This window comes from Lingula anatina, chromosome 7 (assembly GCF_051362555.1).
Source record: "Lingula anatina isolate TDL-2025a chromosome 7, LinAna3.0, whole genome shotgun sequence".
Taxonomy (NCBI): Eukaryota; Metazoa; Brachiopoda; class Lingulata; order Lingulida; family Lingulidae; genus Lingula; species Lingula anatina.
In genome coordinates, this window is record NC_141773.1 from 18,066,914 (window position 1) to 18,087,040 (window position 20,127).

At 35.3% G+C, this 20,127-nt stretch overlaps 1 protein-coding gene and 1 long non-coding RNA gene across 4 annotated transcripts; one reads left to right on the top strand and one right to left on the bottom strand.

Annotated features, from left to right (window-relative positions):
- Window positions 1–1,437: 1,437 nt before the first annotated feature.
- LOC147760827 (uncharacterized) lies at window positions 1,438–10,371 on the bottom strand. Its single transcript, XR_015335433.1, has 3 exons — window positions 10,321–10,371; window positions 3,120–3,372; window positions 1,438–2,091 (listed from the first exon to the last, which is right to left on the bottom strand). It is a non-coding gene; the product is annotated as an uncharacterized LOC147760827 (long non-coding RNA).
- LOC106151682 (uncharacterized) lies at window positions 8,647–19,542 on the top strand. 3 transcript variants are annotated; one of them, XM_087017295.1, is made up of 7 exons: window positions 8,647–8,730; window positions 12,297–12,388; window positions 12,950–13,119; window positions 13,404–13,499; window positions 14,562–14,672; window positions 15,670–15,702; window positions 16,475–19,542. In XM_087017295.1, the coding sequence occupies exons 1-7, from the start codon at window positions 8,704–8,706 to the stop codon at window positions 16,627–16,629; spliced, it is 684 nt and encodes a 227-aa protein (XP_086873421.1). In that variant the 5' UTR covers window positions 8,647–8,703; the 3' UTR covers window positions 16,630–19,542. The 3 variants fall into 3 exon arrangements, with proteins under 3 accessions (XP_086873421.1, XP_086873422.1, XP_086873423.1); XM_087017296.1 differs by lacking the exon at window positions 15,670–15,702; XM_087017297.1 differs by lacking the exon at window positions 15,670–15,702 and having other exon boundaries at window positions 16,478–19,542.
- The last annotated feature ends 585 nt before the right edge of the window (window positions 19,543–20,127 follow it).

The window sequence follows — 20,127 nt, forward strand, 5'->3', positions numbered from 1 at the left end:
GTGAACTTAAATTGCACTTTAAGACCAATTCAAGCCCACTAGTGAATGTTATTGTAACCCTCACCACCTATTGTTACAATACAAGCATGTAGCTGGTGAGCAAGGTGTGGAGACCCTAGTAGTGCCTTAAGGTTTTAGTTGTCACTGTAAAGTCTTGTTGTATACTAATACTTTGATGCTTACCTGAATTATTAGGCAAGGTCACTAAGTAGTCTATTTGTATATTTATTTACTCCGTAGTTGTGCTTTATGTATATATCGTCCACTGCTTGGTTTTCCAACCAAAAAGGGAACAATTATGAGGTTTTTTTTTTTCAGTAAAAGAGGGGTAACACTTATTGCATGCAGAAGTGTTCCCTTAATTGTCAAGCTACAATTTTTTTGTAGCATTTTACCAGGGGTTGGTTACCGAGTGGTATATTTATATACTTGGGTGTTTTAAGAGAAATTATACATTGGTGTGTGTGATTTTATTATATACTCAGATTTTCTAAGTAATGAATATATATATATATATATATATATATATATATATATATATATATATATATATATATATATGTTAGTGCTTGCCCATATATATTTATGATGGATAATTTAACTTTTTCTTGACGGTGTTAGCTTTATTTTTTACAACCAAGTCATTCTGATGTTTTTCATATTCTTCTTATACTTCATCAGGTTGTTTCTCTCCTTTTCTCAAGTTTTGTAAATGAATATTTCCATTATATTTCTATAATTGTTACGTTGACTGAGAAGTAGATATAATATACCAGTCTTGTGAAAGTCCCACATTTTTAAAACCATGTATCTATGTATGTGTTCTGCTCAGATCATTAAGGACCACAACTTACGAGGTTTATGTTATGAAAGTGTGACATTCCAAACAGCACATTTGCTAATACTTATTTAGCTGTATGAAAATGGGACGTTATAAGTAATGGTACAATTGGTATTGAGGAGAATGTGAAGATCAACGTTATTACTGTATATCATTTTAAATTTTTCCAGCAGAGAATGCTTTCACCTGTCCAATTGTTGTAAATATGTCAGGCTTTTTTAGTTTTATAGGCAATTCTGGCTTAATTGATTAGTTTTAATGGACTGTTTCTTTACTTATATATATATATTCACCTGCACATTAATAAATTTCTTAGATGTGAAAAGTTTTGAGTTTTTTTATTACCCTCTGTGTCTTTAACACGGTGGTTATATTTCCTGCCAAAAGCAAATTTATAATTCTTTTTAATTTTGCCATGAAGGGTTGGAAAATACAATGCCTTTATACATGTGTATTCTGGTCATTTTCGCATGATTAAATTGCTAGATAATATGTTTAAAAATAAAAAAAATGCATTTGATATTTTCGTCATATTTTTATAACTGACTACTCAGCCGAGTACCTTCCTTTTTATTATGTTAACTTCCCCCCCGACCTGTAAAAGATAAATATAAAGTACGTGTCTGCCTGGTTTAAACCTTGCCTTGGATGTATATGTATTTTCCTGTCACAATTATTGGAAAATTTACCAAAATCCAACATATGGAATGAACATTTTTAAAAACCCGTACATCATTCTGGAGGTAATATAAGATGGACCAAATACCCTAGTCACACTAGAGGCGAAACGAGCTAGATTCTCTCCAATTGAAAATTCTTCGTAATCTAAAATTCTAATATATTTTGACTGATGCTGGAATGTCATAAGAATAGCCATGCATCAGCCATAGTGCAGTTGGCAGAATTCGAGATTTCTCCACTTGGAAGGCATATCGAAATTTTTGAGCATGCATGCATTGGAAAAACATTCTGGTCGAACACAGGAACACATACACTAAGCCTTGGCGCTGTCGTCTTCGTCGTTGTCATTCCCAATGATTTTTTAAAATATTTTCGTATGTTGAATTTGCATCCAAAGAATTATGCCAAGTTATCGACGCCTTTTGGAACCTCTGAGATAAATATTAATAAGAAAATGGATATTTTGTAATGTTGTCACTTACGATATCAATTTAAATTTAGTAAGTAAGAAAGTGATTTTAAAAGAATCCTTTTCTAGAAATGTCAGATGTCCCAACAATATCAGCAAACTACAATTAAGATAATTAATTGTATTTATGTAGGAAATGGTTTGTTTTTAGTGGTGGTAATAGCTTTGTTGGTAATCCATCTACGCTTTGTTTATAGGAAGTAGTCTGGGTTTAGGTCTTGTGTCTGCACATTTTGATCTTAAGTAGTTGACCAAGGCAAGGTGATAACAGATGTCCAGGGTCAAATTGTCTTAGGCTCTGTTCTCACAACTTTTAGATCGATCTATCACCGCGGGGAGTCTCACTAGATTACTGTCAGATAATCCCCCTTAAGTCTCCGTCCCCGCCTACTACAAGCTTTAAGGGGTAATTAACTTTCGTGTCCGCCCGGCTGACAGCTATTTAGCGTGAACCCCCAGGGAGTTAGGTCGATCCAATGTAGGTCGATCTAATCTATGAGAATGGGGTGTTAGCTGCTGTGTATCTAGGCACACAGTTAATTTTATATGAGTTTTAGGAAACTACTTCTTGCGAGCTGCATCAGCGAGAAGTCATTCAGCCTTTTAGCTGCGATGATATGTACACGCAATTTCAGCAGCTTCACAGTATTATAATTTCTTGCGTTTCTTTATTTTAATTTTACATTGGTTACCAGCCATCAACTTTTGTGATTTCAAGTTTTGGGGACGGCCAGTTTCTTGATACTTGGTGACTGTATTTTCTTCGGATATTATTCTGTTAATCCTGGCCACCAGTTTTGTTATCAAGTTTCGGCGACGGCTGTTTCCTTTTATTTGGGAGACGGCCTTTTTATTTTTATTTGTGCCAACTTTTTGCTCCTTAAGCTGTTGTTATTACTTATAATTTTCTTCATTAATTTGGTTACACTTATTACACACTTTATTAATTTTATATTATGGCACTTATATAGTTGGGGAGATGTTATATTATCTCCCCAGTTTTGTAACTACGTATTTTATTAGCTTCGTCATTAATAAATGACAATTATCAATCATATGGACTTTTCTTATTTACTTTGGAGCAAAAACAGAGCTTCGTTGTGCTTGTTAACATTTGGCTACATAAACAGCCTTAACGCTGTCTATTTCCCCAAGAAGTTCTCTGGGGATGTAGTCGTCTCGTAAGAACACACATCAGTCTTGGGTCCATCATGTAACGGTGCGTGTATAAGGACAATGGCCACATGCATATGCCCACTACTATAGTCACAAACACTGACAAGACGATTGCTTGGATTTATAAGGGACTTGTTGAGTGTGCTGTGTTGGAGTTGAACGCTGTTGGTTTACCTTGAGCGGGGTTGACGAGCTCTGTCGGCAGCTGAAAAACAAAACAAATACTATGAAGTTTTACTGTGTCACTCGATCACGGCCAGTTATATTCCAGTCCCATACATTCCGTAATAAACTACTACATGTAGCAAATATCATCAAAAGATCAAACAGAAGAAAACAATGAACAGCTTTAACTACCCACATTTTGCATTCACTACATTTGTACGGCACTATATACATTTATGTAGCACAAATATGTATGGGCAACACGAAATGTTTTAACATGTAAAGAAACATGTCTGATATAAATACTGTAGGTCTTATGTTATCAAACATAGTAGATATTAAAACGTAAAAATACCCGTCTGTATGGGTTTGGTGGAGAGAAAATGAGTTTCACATTTTCCCTTCGGAAAGTGAACCCAGTCAATGCAGTACGATGCAGGTAAGGAAGATGAAAAAGACAAGGATAAATATGGCACACCCAAACATTTTCCCTACGTACTATCATACTCTCTCCTGACCTGCCCATAACCCTTATCCCTTCATGAAAACATGACCCACTTTTATAAACCGCCTTTTGTGTTTTTGTTTGAACAAGAGATAGGCCCTATTGCTATACCCCAGCACTCAGCATAACGTTAGACCAGTTTAAGTCTATTGTGTCGATCAGCTGTTTTTCATTGATCAAACGGCAATAGCACCTGGCCGTTATGTCGAGATGAGTAAGGCAGTATTTATGCAGATTGTAAAGTGCAGCTTAACGTGCATACGGATATCGGTTGATTAAAAAATTAAACTTTTGAAAAAAAAGCACTTAATTGGCATTTACTAAATGTTCTTACAAATAAACACATATCAACTGTTGTTCACTCACTTTTTAACAATATAGTACACTAAGTACATTGATATCGGCCCAACGGTATCCCTACCAGTATGTCTTAACAGATGTTATGACCTTGCGTCTATAAGCACGTTTACAGACAAATCTAATGTCAATTCAATACATAAACACTTGACGTATAGATATAATATAGCTTTTTTCAATGTTAGCATTATCCCTAAGAAAGCAAAAGACGTGCAAAACACTTGGTAAGTGCACTGAAAGAGAACGAAAATGCCCGTCGAAAAACGGAAAACATAATTAAAATTTGATCATTTAAATTCTAAATTGGTATTTCCTTTCAAAAAAAAAACAACAATTTCCTCCATATAGGGACAGCCACTGTCCCCCTGCTTAAAAAAGTTAAACCCATGTGTGAACCATGAAAGCGAAGCTACCTTTTTTTCAACATGATACACACATTTTGTATGACCTTGGACTCTGGGTCTCTTTTCTCATACATTTGTAGATATATAGTTTCTCAAAGAAATTATGTAAATGGGATATTGCACTTTGCAACATAATGTATTTTGGGCTGTTACATGGTGTATGAGGTGCTGGATTGTCTGACATCACATTGAAGTCACAGAGAAGGCTTGCAACGTTGGCGTAAAAGAAAAATGGCAATAACAAGCAGTGGGCTTCTATGAAATCTTTTATCACCAACAATATTTCAAGCGATTTATTCTTGGAGCAAAATATTGCTATCTGCACATTCATGTATTATATACCCATTTGAAATTGCCATTTGGTTTGTAGAAAGCATAGCACAGTTTATGTTTTGGTGTATTATGTGTCAACAAAATCTGTAAAGGAAAGTTAAATACTTTTAACATGTCACTGAACAATCTTATGTGATTGTGTTATCAATTATTGTATTGACATGATAATTATTTAAATTTTTTAATGCTTTGGTTGGCCTAGACAGCCTTTTCTTCGTTAATGCACTTCAGAATATGCCTCTATATGGAGGAAAATGTTGTTCTTCAATGTCTGTTTTTTTTTTTTTTTTTTTTTTTTTTTGTTTTTTTTTTTTTTTTTTTTTTGTAGTTTTCTTGATGTTCTGAACAAATTTGATAGCGGTGTGATCATGAAACAAATACTAGTTATATGTTTTATAAATTATTTTTAATCCTGTTCTTACTCAAGGTATTATACACTTGTAGGTAAAGTAACTCCCTTATGTGTACAATGTAAGCATCGGTGGTCAGATGTAAATTGCATCCAGCCAGTAGCTGTTGCATTGTATTTGTGTTGGACTATCAAATTAAAAGAACATCATATCGTTATAATTGTTTTGAAATTGTCATTCAATTGGCAAACCATGTATTATTCAAAGTTACTCCAATGTTAAAATTTCACGAGATTTGATTCTATCATCCCTTGTGTCCTATTGGTTGTCATACATTTAATCCCTTCAAGTATTGTTAGATAAAAAATTCTTTGTACTTTGTTTTGGTTGAGATGAATATTTCTTGGCAATTTACATGTGTTGTTATTAATAATACCATATAAATAACGTTTATGACAAAAATAAAACTAAGTGCGTTTTGTCGTATTTATTTGCAGGCTTTAGTAAAACAAATTACATACACTTATGTTTTATCCGTTTTTCAAAGTTTCACTTATCGAAACGAGTTATAAGTATACCTATAAGCTAAAAGTAGACCTAATGATCATAAATAATCTGCATATAAATCTTTGAATGAACTTTCCCACAACTTTTACCTATATGAACATAAGATCAAGAGAAAATCATGCAACGTTTTACGGTATGTCCCCAAAACGTAAAAAAAAAACAAACAAACTTTCATCTCTGCTACCAACTGGTGTACACATTAACAACACGTGTCCTGGACTCAATAATCATGTGTGTGTGTTTGTGTGTGTGTGTGTGTGTGTGTGTGTGTGTGCGCGCACATACTGGTGCCCCTGTATGTATATATCTAAGTACATGTACTTTTGATATTCTGACTTAGGCCATTTGGATACATCAATCACCCAATTAATTTATACCTATAAATTTAGACCGAGATTAAATAACACTTGCTATTTACAGAGTTAGAATTTGATAAAAAAAAAAAAAAAATTGTGGTTCAGAGTGATAAATAGTGATCAAAGCTGTTACAATGATGCTGACACATTTTCATTCATGTAGCCAAATGATAACATGCAAAACGAAACTCTGTTTTTGATCAAAGTAAAATAAAATAAAGTCCATATGACTGAAAATTGTCATTTATCAATGACGAAAAATAATAAGATGCGACAGAAGCTTTTGATGACAGCAAGACAAGGCAAAGGCAGAAAGATGACACAAAAGACAGAGGCAGTAAAAATATTCCTTAATCTTTGTGGCCAAGTGGACTATATTTTTCATGAACCTGCTAAAGAATCAGGATTTGAACTTCAGGAGACTAAAATCCAGTGCATGATAAAAGCTACTTAATTGGACTTTGTATGAAGTAACACTCAGAACTGAAAATATAACCCTCAAAGCAAAAATTAGTTACTCTTTTTCATAGAAAATTTGAGAAAATGCTTATTGGGTTCTGAATTTTACTGGTTTTCCTTACCTTGTTCTTGAAATTATTATTGAAGAGTATCTGCGAAGCATTTTTTTTATTTATTCTAAATTCCAAATGTTTATCACAACTCTGTAGAAACCAAGAATAGTTCTGCCATGCCAGTTCCTTCCATGTGAATTTAGTGTCTTTCTAATCTCTTTCAAGATTTTTTGCCACCGGTAACAATGTAATGTATGGACACTCCTAACTTTTGTTACGTGGTCTGCCAGGGAAAGTTAGAGATAATCCATGCCTAATGTCAAATGTGCAGTGATCAGAGGTCGTTTTGAAATTGTTATCTTGATAGCTTGCATACAATAGAAGAGATGGACATTTTATTTGTTTAGAATTGCGAGCAGAAGCACAAGAAATATTGAAGAAATCATTATTTTTTTCATATTTTGAAAGGATAAATGGAGAAGTTTGTAAGAAGTATAAAAATTTTATATGGTGCACTTCCTACAGATAGTCTGATATGCAGAAATAGATGGCTGTGCTTCGTCAACATGAAAGCTCTTGTAAATTGTGCATTTGTAAACTTGACCACCAGTTGTGAACTTCTACTAATTTAAAAGCTGCTTAGCAACAGCATTTACAGCATTTTATTTACACACCCATATATGATTATTGCACACAGCACATATAAATCACGAGGCTTCAGTCTTACATTTTAATAAATAGAGATATGATAATATACACAGGTTTCTTAAATTATGGACTCATGCAATAGATGTACCCGGTACTGTAGGCCTACATGTTGCATTGCATCATTAAAATATGTAAATATTTTCCCATTAGTGTTATCAACCGAGAGGCAAGGGCCCTGATAATCTGTCATTGAAATGTGCAATATAGATGTTTACTTTTATTCATACAAAACGTCCACTCTGTTCCTACAGGTATATGTTTAAGCAAATGAATACAGAAATGAAGATCCATTTATTAATTCCACTATTGTTATTTTACAAAGGATATTGTTCATACAAAAGTAACAAGTGTGAAGAATGCCTTGCTTCTATGAATGGCTGAACTAATGAAAAAATAGGGGCCTACATGTAGGCCTACCAATAATGAAACAATTTTGCTTTTAGGCCTATGAATGGTTGAATTCATGGTTAGGCCCTAAATATTAAACCCTCTCAATCAACAATCATGCTACTTCCTAATAGACAAAATATGAAGTACAAGAATGTTGAAATAATTTTTGACATCTTCACAATGTTGGGATAAGTCCTATCTGATTTCAATATTTCATGTCATATGACACTCCCGAATAGGCCCTACATATATAGGCCTACTTCCTCGAGTCCATAGGGGTCGGTCCCGATGAATAGCTCAGGTTTCTCCTTAAATCTATCCTTTATGAAAAAAAATGTTGCTTCTATGAAAGGTTGAACTTATGATTACATATTTAACTGTCTCAAATTATAATTATGTTATTTCCTAATGAACAAAAAATGAAGTAGGCCTACAAGATATCTAAAATAACGTCTGACAGCTCCAAGATGTTGGGTTAAGTCACATTTGGAAGCAATTTCACGTCTTTGAGTTCATATGGGTCGATCCCGTTGATCAGCTGAAGCTTTCACTTGTATATATACCTATCTTTGGTGTGCACAATCGCGATATGATGTTTACTTTGTATTTGGTTCACCTATATTACCGCTAGGGCCTACTATTCCCCAACATGGCCGCGAGCCTAGTGATACGGAGCAAATAGGCCAGAAAGATTTGCCTCGAATAATATTTAACTGATATTTATGATTGCATTGTAAGATTAAGTGTTTTATTTTGAAAACCATAAATATAGCAAGGAGAATGCCTGCAATTCCATGTAACCATGCATTGCCTTTTTACACTGCGTCGGCTTCGACAGGCGTGTTGTCATCATCGTCAAATTGTCAACAATTTGTTGAATTTTGACGATATGCCTAGAAGTCGCATACCTTTTAAGGTAAGACAGATGAACCAAGGTTGTGATGAATAACTTGTTTGATGCAATATTGTTTAAAGTGTCCCCTAAGACAGCCTTTTTAGGAAAGGCGGGGGGGTATTCTGAAGAAGTAGGTTACATGAGTAATCGTTTTTATCCAGATAGACAGTCCGACTTGGAAGCGGGCATACATGTACAAGAACAAACAATATTGATAGGTCAAATTTTGAATAAGAACAGACCTTTTCCAGCCAAGTGGGAGGTTCGTTCGAACCTCCCAAACCAGCCTTGCCTACCAAGGCTTACCTATCATTCCTGAGGGAAACTATGGCGCTTTAAAGGTGGTGAGTCATAGTTGGTAAAACTAGTAATCAGATAAGAAATTCACACTGTTTTTTTATAGATTAAATGTGTCCGTTAGGTCTCTTTGGTACATAACAATATGCACTGACTGGGAAAATAGTGAATTATGCGTCTTTACATATACATTTTGTACTTTAGGAAAAAAAATGATCGACCTTCCTCGGCTTATTTTGCCGGCATGTTCGCCATTTTTGTTTTCACCTTGACCTTTTACCTTCACTTGCGCTTGCGCCTGCGCCTGCGCATAATATACAGCCAGATGTATCGGAATTGTTTATCAAAAAACATTTCAGGATGTGGCATATTGTTAGTAGGCCTATAACCTAATATATTGTCATGATTTTAAAAGTGAAGACAAAAGATGCTTAATGTGTCCGATTTACAATGCATTGTTTTCCTCTGTGCAGCCTGTGAGGTCCTATTAAAACGTCACCTTTGATTGATTGCCATAGACATTAACATAATCATAACAAATAACATATCGACATAAATGTGCCTTTAGTTTCCCTGTTTTGGCCCCACTTGATTATTGTCTTTGGTTTGTTTATACTATAGTCCCCGATCCTCACGTAAAAAAAAAAAACAAAAGACGTTTTATTGTCAAGGGTTTCATGCAGGAATAATGGCATGCACAGTAGGCTACTGTTGTAGGCCTACCTCTCACAAAAGAAACAAGCAGAGACTGCCTTGTAATATTTATGATGGAAAGCGAAAATACGTGTACAGCTTAGACATGACACTAATAGGTCAATAGAGATAGTAGAAAGCATTGATTAAGATGGGGAAAAGCTTACTGGAAGCTCACGTACACAGTATAAAAATACCTGTCATCTTGTAGCTAAACACTCCGCAATGGAAAGAAAAGATGGGAGTAAAAAAAGGGAGGCAAATAAACCCTACGAGCATACATGTTAGTACTGAGAAAACAATGAACGTTGTACTTTGTAAGAATGTACTATCTGAATGGAGCCAGTTGTAGGCCTACATGTGACGATCTTCCTGTACAAAGTTGTTGTGAAAGAAAAAAATGCGCACATCTGGAATAAGCAGTTAAACCTGTTTATATGTAGAGTAAAGAATTTTCTTTGCGGTGGAGGGTAGTAGAAGCTATTCCGAACAAAGGGCATAGGCGTTTACTTCTAAATCGTGAATTCAAATCAGACTTGTAGGCCTATCTAAGGAAACCATTTAGACAATGAATATCTAATGGTATATAATTAATATACGTATATAATTATCAGTACCTACCGTCCTGCTTTCACGAAAGAAACAACACAAAAAGCCAGTCGCCATTTTCCATTGTCGTCATCTGTTACCTTGCGACCTGCATTGCGTGAATCCATGCACAAATATAGTAGCCCAAGGAATCTATATTTTGATTGGATATTTTTTCATAGAGATAATAAGGATGAGATGAAGTTTGACAAAAAAAAAAAAAAAAAAAAAAAAAAAAAAAAACTAATTTGATAATGAACACATAGGCCTATCTTCCTGACAGTTATTGAAACGCAACGTAATAATATTCCTATGATACATGACAGCTTTCTTAGATTTTCTTTTAATAAACATTTGTTATCCACCAGATATCCCTTTATATATACATATTTATCACAGAGCAAACAAGGATGATGACTGGAAACAAGCTTAGGTTAACTTCATTTCATATATCTCCCTGGCCTGGCAGTAACTGGAACCCTTGTGCTATTACATTTCTGCAAATTTTGTCAATATTCCCAAGAATCACATTGGTTATCCACAAAATATATATAGTACATACAATAAGGATGAAAAAAAAATAAGAAACTGGATTTAACTTTATTTTATTGAACCTATATGCTGTTCTGGCAGTACCCAGCCAGCACACACATCTGGGGCCCAGATAGGTAGGCGATGGGTGGCATATGGGCTAGCACAGATCCAGGTAAACCAGATATTCTTTGGCGTTAACCTGTTAATTTTACAAAATATCGATTTAGCTAATAAATAGGCCAAGCATAAGATTATATCGTATGTTTCGTATTTATTTTTATTGAAGATTTCAATAATATCGGAGATGTTTTTCATGAAGGGTATGCTATAAGCTTTATTTAAAAATAACAAATTGATCCGTAATTGTTTACTAACATTGCCTTGCTTTCGAAAAATTAAAACTGTCCGTCAAACACATATACAGAAGTTTTTATTCGCGAATATCACATACGAAATCCCTCCCTTCGATTTAAATGCATTTTGCATAATTATTTTACTTTGCCACATCGACAACTTAAAGTGAGAGGGGAGGGTTGAAAAATCTTCTTGGGGCCACACATAACACTAAATACAAAGGGAATCCCCTTATAATTAAGGCAAAATAAATGTTATTCTTACCCAAGTCCGATGGATTTAGTTTTTAAAAATACGTACAATCAAAAGAACATTTTCAATATATTTTCTCAAAATGACACCAGAAATCAAACAAAATCTTTTTTGAGTGGCCACATATAATAGGAGTATTGAAAAAGGGAAAACAATGTTAACTTGTTTATGGGCTGTATATTTCCTTGTTTGTAGTTGATACCTCTGCTTTCCATATATTCCTATGGCATTGAGGGCCATCTCGATTTTTTTTAGACTTTTAGTATATCATTTTGGGGAACTCATAAGAAAGCATTATGGTAATATAAAAACTGTTGCAATTATATTGCCCCAAAAATGGTTTAGATAGCTTGGGCTATATATGTATTTGATTAAGTTTAATCGCAGGCGATTAAGGTAATCAAAAGTTGTTTCATAATTGTGTAAAGTTGTAGAACATAGGAGTGGGTGGGAATTAGTGTTGCGTATGCTGACTGAAGGCATTAATTCTCCTCGAAAAGGATATTGAACCCGTTTAGATAACCTGTTTGCTTAATGCGATCTTCAGCTGTGCATAAGTTTTATATACTATTTGCAAACGTTTCTCCAGCTTAATAACCATGTGTGGTCAACAAGATCCTTCTTGTGGGGTTTTATTTAATCAAACATTTGTTGAAATTAAAAAAACATGATGGTGGGTGTTGAAATGGTATTACTCACACCCCAGTTTACGCGATTGCTTGCCTAGAGGTTATGCATTAGAAAAGTTAAATCTATGGGTTCCCTTGAAGCAATGTAGGCCTATATGAATGGGGTAGGGGTGGTATTTTTTTTTTTTTTTTTTTTTTTTTTGTTAGGAGTGTGTAATTCATGACTGAAATTGTTTCAAGGTTGTCGTTTTGCTGGCAACGGAAACCGTGATTCATGGCAAAGAACTACCAGTATGCAAACCTTACCACGCCATCAATCCGAATACAGGCAGGTGAGCTCAAAGTGTTAGTAAAATACATACATATACACACGAAGATATCATTAGGTTTTCACATTCAAAATCTGAAATCAAAACCAGGTGAGCTCCTATGTATTCTTAAATCTGTTAGAAAAATAAACACATACAGGTATACACACAAAATATCATTTAGCATTCACATTCAAAAGCTAAAAACTGATACTGAATTGCACTTATGGAATTGCAAAGAATGAATTGTATGAAGCGAAAACATGCATGTTTACTAAACGGCGATTGCACAAAATTTAATGTATTACATTTTGAACAATAATAAGAAGGACAAATTGGGTCTAACTGTCATTTAATGAAGTAAATTTAACGCTCGTACACGATTATACATTGTGCTGTGTCCATTAATAACACATGTATGTATTGTATGTAAAGGTAAATTATCCTTTTTCATTACACACGAAAAGAGTGGATTAGGTATTCCCTACTTTTATAAATTGCTGTTTACATCTCTGCTTTCAGGGGTTATTTTCAAAAATAATTTCGAGAATGATATTTTAATATTATTTATTTATTTGTGGTAAGGTGTGAATCATGCATTAACTGCTGTGAGGTTATCCAAAATGGACATCAGACTACATGGACTGCAGAAGAACAATGCAAGGACCTCTATCAAGGGCGGTTTCCTTCTGGATGTTTCAGCAGTGGGCTTGAAACTGCTTGCCCATACCCAACTTACCAATTTCCGTCAACCGGTAATTTTTCATTGCTTCACATATTATAAAACATTCTGTCGAACAAATATTTATTTAGACTGTTAACTACTGTATATTATGCACAAAAAAGTCCTGATATTATTTGGCAACTCTTTGTTCAGGGTTTTCGTTTGAAAATAACATATGAAATTAAATTTAAAAACGTACGTTGAAATGGGCGTGATCGGTATACACGTAAGGCAGTGATTATAATAGCCAATATTAATATTCAATTTGAATTTCAACTGCGTATCAGTAAAAACTTATATTCTTTTATATTTTAGAAAATCCGTCTAACTTGGTAGAAGATCTCAAGTTATCACTTGCAATTGTCGCAGTGATCGTGTTTGGTGTCTTGGCTGCAATCATCATATTGCTAAGTACGACCGATATTTACGGTTTCTTTACTAATGCTATCGTATCGAAATGTACTACTCAAAGGAAGTAGGGAAGACCTACCATTTAAAATGCAATGTTTGGCTTTGCGCACTACAATGTAATTTTAGCAATTCTTAGACAAACTCGTGATTTTGTATTGAATGACAGACGTATCGTAGTTTACCATTTTTCAGTGAAGACAATTTTGCATAAGTGAAAAGTAATAATTATTATTATTAATTTCGTGGTGAAATTAGTAAACCATGGGTAAAATTGTTTGGCTTCCCAACTACCCCGAGGTTCTGCCCAAATGAAATTTGAGGATCTGATGAACAGATAGCATCCTGCAATCAGCAATTTCTCATGTGAATAGTCATCGTGAGAGGGCACTGCAAGAGTTTTGACTGCCACATTCTTCAGTCTTGCTTTCAAAAAAAGCCGTAGTGTGTCTCTTGGGGAAAGAGGGAAAGACGTGGGCTTATTAAATGGGGGTGTGGCATAGAAGACACCGACTGAAGAGAAGATTGAGGTCCTTCAATAAATCATAGGCCAGGTCGATCTTGTTCCACAACCCCAGCTCATGGCCGGTTTCTTTAAATTAAAGTTAATCGTTGTCTCACTTGATTCTGCCACAGCAATGAAATTCTGATACCACTGGCTATGATTTTCTTCCAAATGATATGATTTTAAGAACTTTTAAAAGCATAGTGCTGATTGCTTGTAATAGGCGAAGACACTGCGCTTTTCTATAAAGCAATGAATATCAAGTGTAATTTTTATGTTCATATTTCTTGGACAATAGAGGGTGTTTTTTAATTTTCTAGGTGTTCTCTAACTTCTTTTGAGTAGTATACAGTATACCATTATTTAAGCGTACCATCAGTACACCTTTTGATTATAAACACTGTGCTATCTTAACATTATCAAACTTACAAGATGTATAATATGTTTTAAAATCTTGGTGAACAACCTCTTGCGCTCCTTGCAGAATTTCAGTAAACTTTACGGATTAAAAAAGACTGAAAACGACAATTTAAGTCTTGTAGCACAATGTTATGTTACAGGGATCATTAAAAGGTGCAAGAAAAAATGCCTTGCAAGTGCCTCAAACTCTCCTGAAAACGAGGCTAATGAGGAGCTGTTGCAAGTCGTGTCGGATGAAAACCCTGTTACATGTAAGTTGGAATATTCTTACAGTCGGTTATTCGGGCATTTTGCCTTAGCAACCAGCAAGTCCACCGGAAATGGAGGAAAACAAATCGAAAAACATGGCGGATTGCGTAGACTTCTAGAGCCGTTAAACGATGTCCGATGTTATTATACTTCACAGTACTTGACCACTTGTCATGGAGGATGAGCTATTTGCCTGGTTGATTCCCTTTGACGGCCTTTGCAATTAGCGGCTGCACACCTGAGATAAAACCTTAATTGCAAATCGTTATCTAGCTGTGATCGGGAATCTTACAGTAGTAGATTGCAAAGACGGTGCATGACCACTTGTGTCAGAGGGGTTGAGCCATTTACCTGCATGTTTTCCTTAACAACCCGTTAATTAGCCACTTTGTAATGTTACTGGTCACGGGATAAAAATTGGCCTTACTTGTGTGCGCAAATGTCCATCCAAAGTACATGAATTTGTAGTTTTAAAATAAAAACGGCTTTTTTGGGTGTGGAACGAGGTTCTGGGATTTGACCAGTTAAGGTCCCTTTATTTTTGTCAACGTTTTTTCTTGATTTTACTTGTTTAATAAGAAATTTGGATAGATAAACCATTTTTTACAATTTAGTGACGGGTTTTTTTTGCTTATGTTTATAACGCTGTCAATTAAGTTAACTACAAAAAAAGTTTGACGTTAAAGATATAGTTCATTTTAACTAGCAGCAATTACTAACTGTCACGCTTGCCAAAACAAGATGTATACATCTTGTTTTAATGTTCTTACAAACAAATAAGCTTATAAGCTTATTTGTAACAACTAGTATTTAGTTCCTGCTACAAGTGGTGAACACAAATACCAAACAATGTACACGGGTATATTGACTCTCTCCTTATCTGTTTCACAACAGAATGCTCTTTATGTCAGCTTTCCAGTCTACATGCGACGTCCCCACGTTTCTAGAAAATATCAAATTATTCATGAAAAGTTCTCAAACAAAAACAATTTTTTCCAGCACAAAATGCAGCTAGACTTTTATTAAAGCAAGGTCGGTCTCTCTGTTCCACTAAACAGTCTTTTCCTGAGTACCATATAAACTTAGCCACTGCCATGCACTACTTCACATCTGTAATAAATTAAACTGTACTCACATACACAAATCTTGTTGTTGCCTGCACCCTTGGACATATGGGCCTATGTCCACGTTGCACCTAATCTTGTTTCAACAACCTCGTTTTTTGCATGTCCAGTACATGTATGCACGACCTAGAGCCTGTAACAGATGTTCCCTTTCCTATTCATCTTCGGAATTAAAAAAAAAATTCTATCAATTTTTTAAAATGTGGTGGTAGTGCACCTTGGTACACAGCAAGCTTCACCATTTTGCTTTTGCGGTGTATCACCGGGGTTTAACCGAGTCAGAGATAAACAGTTGCCTGCCAGGACAATCCAGCCCAAATATTAACCACCAAAATTTAGCCATCATATATGCCAGCAATGCAACGCCAACAGTTATTAGTGCAATTGACACCTTCCTTGATAAATTAAATTGATTACTATTAACTTTCTCTAGATAGATCATATCTCCCACAAAACATAAAGATTATTCATAAAAACAGGGGTTCAGCAACCATGCAGTGTATCTATTTGTTTTAACAAACATTAAAATGTTTAGTTCAAATAGAAGAAATCTTTATTTTTTATTCAAAACAGCAGTAATATGCAGATCAGAGTATTTGCAATGAACAGAAGTACATGGCTTTTAAAGGACATAAAAGTAAGCATAGTAAATAAAAAACGCCTTGTTCGTTATGTTGCAGCAGCACAAGGTGGAGTCCAGCCTGTACCCGTAGAAGATAGCAACGCACCAGGCAGTCCAGGAACCGCGCCCTCATACATGGATCAAAACAACCCGGAGACATTGCATGAAGACGCCGAAAATAACTTGAATAAGCATGGTGGCGATCGGGCTTAGAGGTGCAAATGCAGGCTTTTAGTAACTTAGTATGACTGGTGTGACAGGAATGGTAGTCCTGGGAATGGAAGTCTGGGGTCCTGTATGATTAGTAAAGGTTAGGGTTATAGTTGGAATAGTAGGGTTAGTATATGGAACGAATGTCTCCAGCACGAAGTAATGGAAAACGGACTACGGTTCCTAGCGGATTACCATTTCTGTGTTTTATCTTTAAAGTGGATACAGTTTGCTACTTTCATCCACGGAATGAGAGTTTAACGATCCCTCTATACGTTTTTTACTAACCAGTATTACATTTGGCACTGGTACTTATGCATATGCAGTTGTTTGAACTTGCTATTTTAGTAGATTGCAAAAATCAGTGTGATGAAATTGTTTAATTCAAATACTGCAATGCAATGGTATAAAATTTTCAGTGTATTATGAAAAAAAAATTCTAACTTAGGAGAGTAGATTTGTAAACCATTATACATTTCCTTAGAACTCGTGACACTTCATCTGTGAACCATGCATTCACTAAGAACAAAAATTTATTAGATGACATGACACACAAGTCGCAATAAATGCCTCTGGGGTCACATGACTTTAACTGGTCAATTTAAAAGTAAGCTATTTTGTCCACGTTATACATGTAATTCTAATTAAAATGTGAATATAAGTGATGATATGGAGATAGGGATCTGTGATCAAGACGACATGATCAAAATCAAAGAGGTTGTGGCAAAGCAATTAAAGGGACGATAAGTTTATGGAAGGGTTATATGGTTATATGAGTGAAGTTATTAGTTTACTTATATTGTTTTGTTGTAACACCTATGTCCCCTAGATATGTTCAATGTAGAATGTTTATGCCTAGCCTTGTCTTTTGTGATGGTTTAATTTTAAAGTGTTCAGGAACAATGTGACTGCTAGTGGTTTATTTTTGATTTTTTAAATTCATTTTGATTACATTTTTATACTACTGGAGATGGCCAAAGGTGTCGAATTTCCTCATATTTGTACTCTTATTTCTGATTTTAATGGTGTAACATATGTCTGAAATGGTCTAGATGTCTAGATAAATTATATGGTCTTAATCATAATAGAACCTGTCTTAACAATGACTGACTGTGCATTTTTAAAAATCCTAAAAGATCACAATGGGGAGGGGGGGGGGGGAAGGGGGGGGGCGTGTGAGAAAATCGATTGAACACCTACATGTAACTAGAAGACAATCCCAAAATAGTCGTACTTATTCCGGGAAACATAGTTTTTGATCTTAAAAGTAGAGTCAGTCCCTGTTAAGATCATTTCTATAATGATGAAGACCATGTATTTTTAAGATCATTTGTGATCTGAAATTGCAGAAACAAACCATCCTGGCGCAATAGTGAACTGAGCGACCAATAGCAGGGGATATCTGTATTATTTTGATGTACCAGTACATAAGGCAGTCGTGTGTGTGTGTGTGTGTGTGTGTTTGTGTGTGTATAAGCCACACATACACTTAACTGCAGATAACCACACATTCATATAACTACACATAATTTGTGGCCTCAATATATACATGGTCATACAATCTTATGGCACTGTGTAGTGTAGGTGGATGTGTGTGTGTGTTTATGTTTTTGTTTTGACAATAATATAAATCGAGCTTTTTCACATTGAGTGGCATACTTACTGGACTACTCCTATTTGACAGATTTCAACTTTTAGGAGGCGGGAGGCTCTGACGATCGAGGTGCACTGATATGTAGGTGACTCTTACCGAATCGGGGTCATGTCGATACTCCCCCGCACCGATAATCCCCCACAGTATTTTTTTGTATTATGCGCATCGATATGACCCCACACCGATAGATCCCCGCACAGTATCGATGCGGGGAAGCAATGATGTGGGGGAGTATTGGATCGGGGGAGTATCGGTGCGGGGACGTATACGGATGTAACCAGCGAATCCTCGGTTTCACTCTTTCACAAGTTCCCCAAAATTTCGCACCCAGTTGTTTAATTATGTTAATAAGTTGATCATGCTGTTAAGGTTATTCTCTTAGGTGACGGACTAACTATTAAGCTGTCAATCTTAGACCCCATTTTCATAGATTTTAGAACGATCTATCCCTGTGGGGAGTCTCACTTGATTACTGTCAGCTTAGCCGGCTTAAGCGTCTGTCCCGCCTACTGAAAGCTGTAAGAGGGTAATTAACTATGGTGCGCGCTCGACTGACTGCAATTTAGCGTGAACCCCCAGGGAGTTAGGTCGATCTAAATCTTAATCTCTGGGTCGATCTAAATCTCTGGGAATACACCCTTAGGACCAGTCCAGTTAACTATTCGGCTTAGTGTGCAAGATGCCCAAGTATATAATGTCACTGGACAACTTGATTAGTTTAAATGATGTTAAATTAATAGTTGTACTTAAATTTCTGCAACATGTAACTTTCGATAGTGACATATCAATTGAAAAGCATAATTAATTGGAGAGACTGATATTGTTTTACTTCAAAGTCACTTGTGTCAAAGAAATTGCAAGCTTATCCTTTAATGTGACTTTTCAAATATTTTTGTCAGAACTTGCACTGGGTCATAAAATACAGATATCCTCTGCTATGCCCTAAGGGCTTGTACATATATTATTTCGGGTAAAGAGGTCAAGGCCTTAACACTCATTCTATCTCATGCGATGGGATTAATGACAGTATAGAACCTTCTCAGCATGCAAATGGATATTTCTCTTATTAATATTTTTGACTGTGAAGTAGTCCCATATTTTTAAAAAGCATATTTCTGTGATTACAACCTACAATGTCTATGACTTCAAAGCCACATTCCATTTGCCACATTCATACAAAGCCACATTCCAGACTATTTTACTTGACTTATATTTTTTCATGATATTATCTGCTTAGAATTAATAAAATTTCGTAGATGCGAGCTGTTTCTTAGTTTGCTATTACTTTGTTTCAAGCATGCCAAAGCATGCAATGAGATTTTTAAAGAGAAATCGATGTCTTATTTTCTAAGCAAACTACGAAAATGTCCCCTTTTGTAATAAAAGTTAATGGGTACGACTTGTTTTATTTGCAGATCACGCCAATGCCTTATTATACAGACTTGACATTTAATATGGAATATTTCAGTTTCGAAGGTATACCTAGGTAAAAATGCGTTCTTTTTTCAAAAAACTCCGATCTCATATAAGATTTGTGAATGGAGAACTGTGTAGTCAGGTGTGTTGCTACCAATTAACTGACTTTCATGTCTGTTGCGCTGCTACATGATGTAATATGCAGTGATTTAATTGGGTAGTGTTCCTTTGGGCTGGTCAAAGCTTGGCTTAGGCAAAGCTTGGTTCTGTCAAAAAAGTATCCATATGTCGACAACTACTGCATAGAAGAATTTGAAATTTTGCATGCAAGCGGTCAGTTTTGCAGTGCGGAAGATGAGTCAAGTAGTGCATTACAAATGTTTTAATCTATGGCAGAATGGCGCAAAAAAGACAGACATTACCAGACAGAT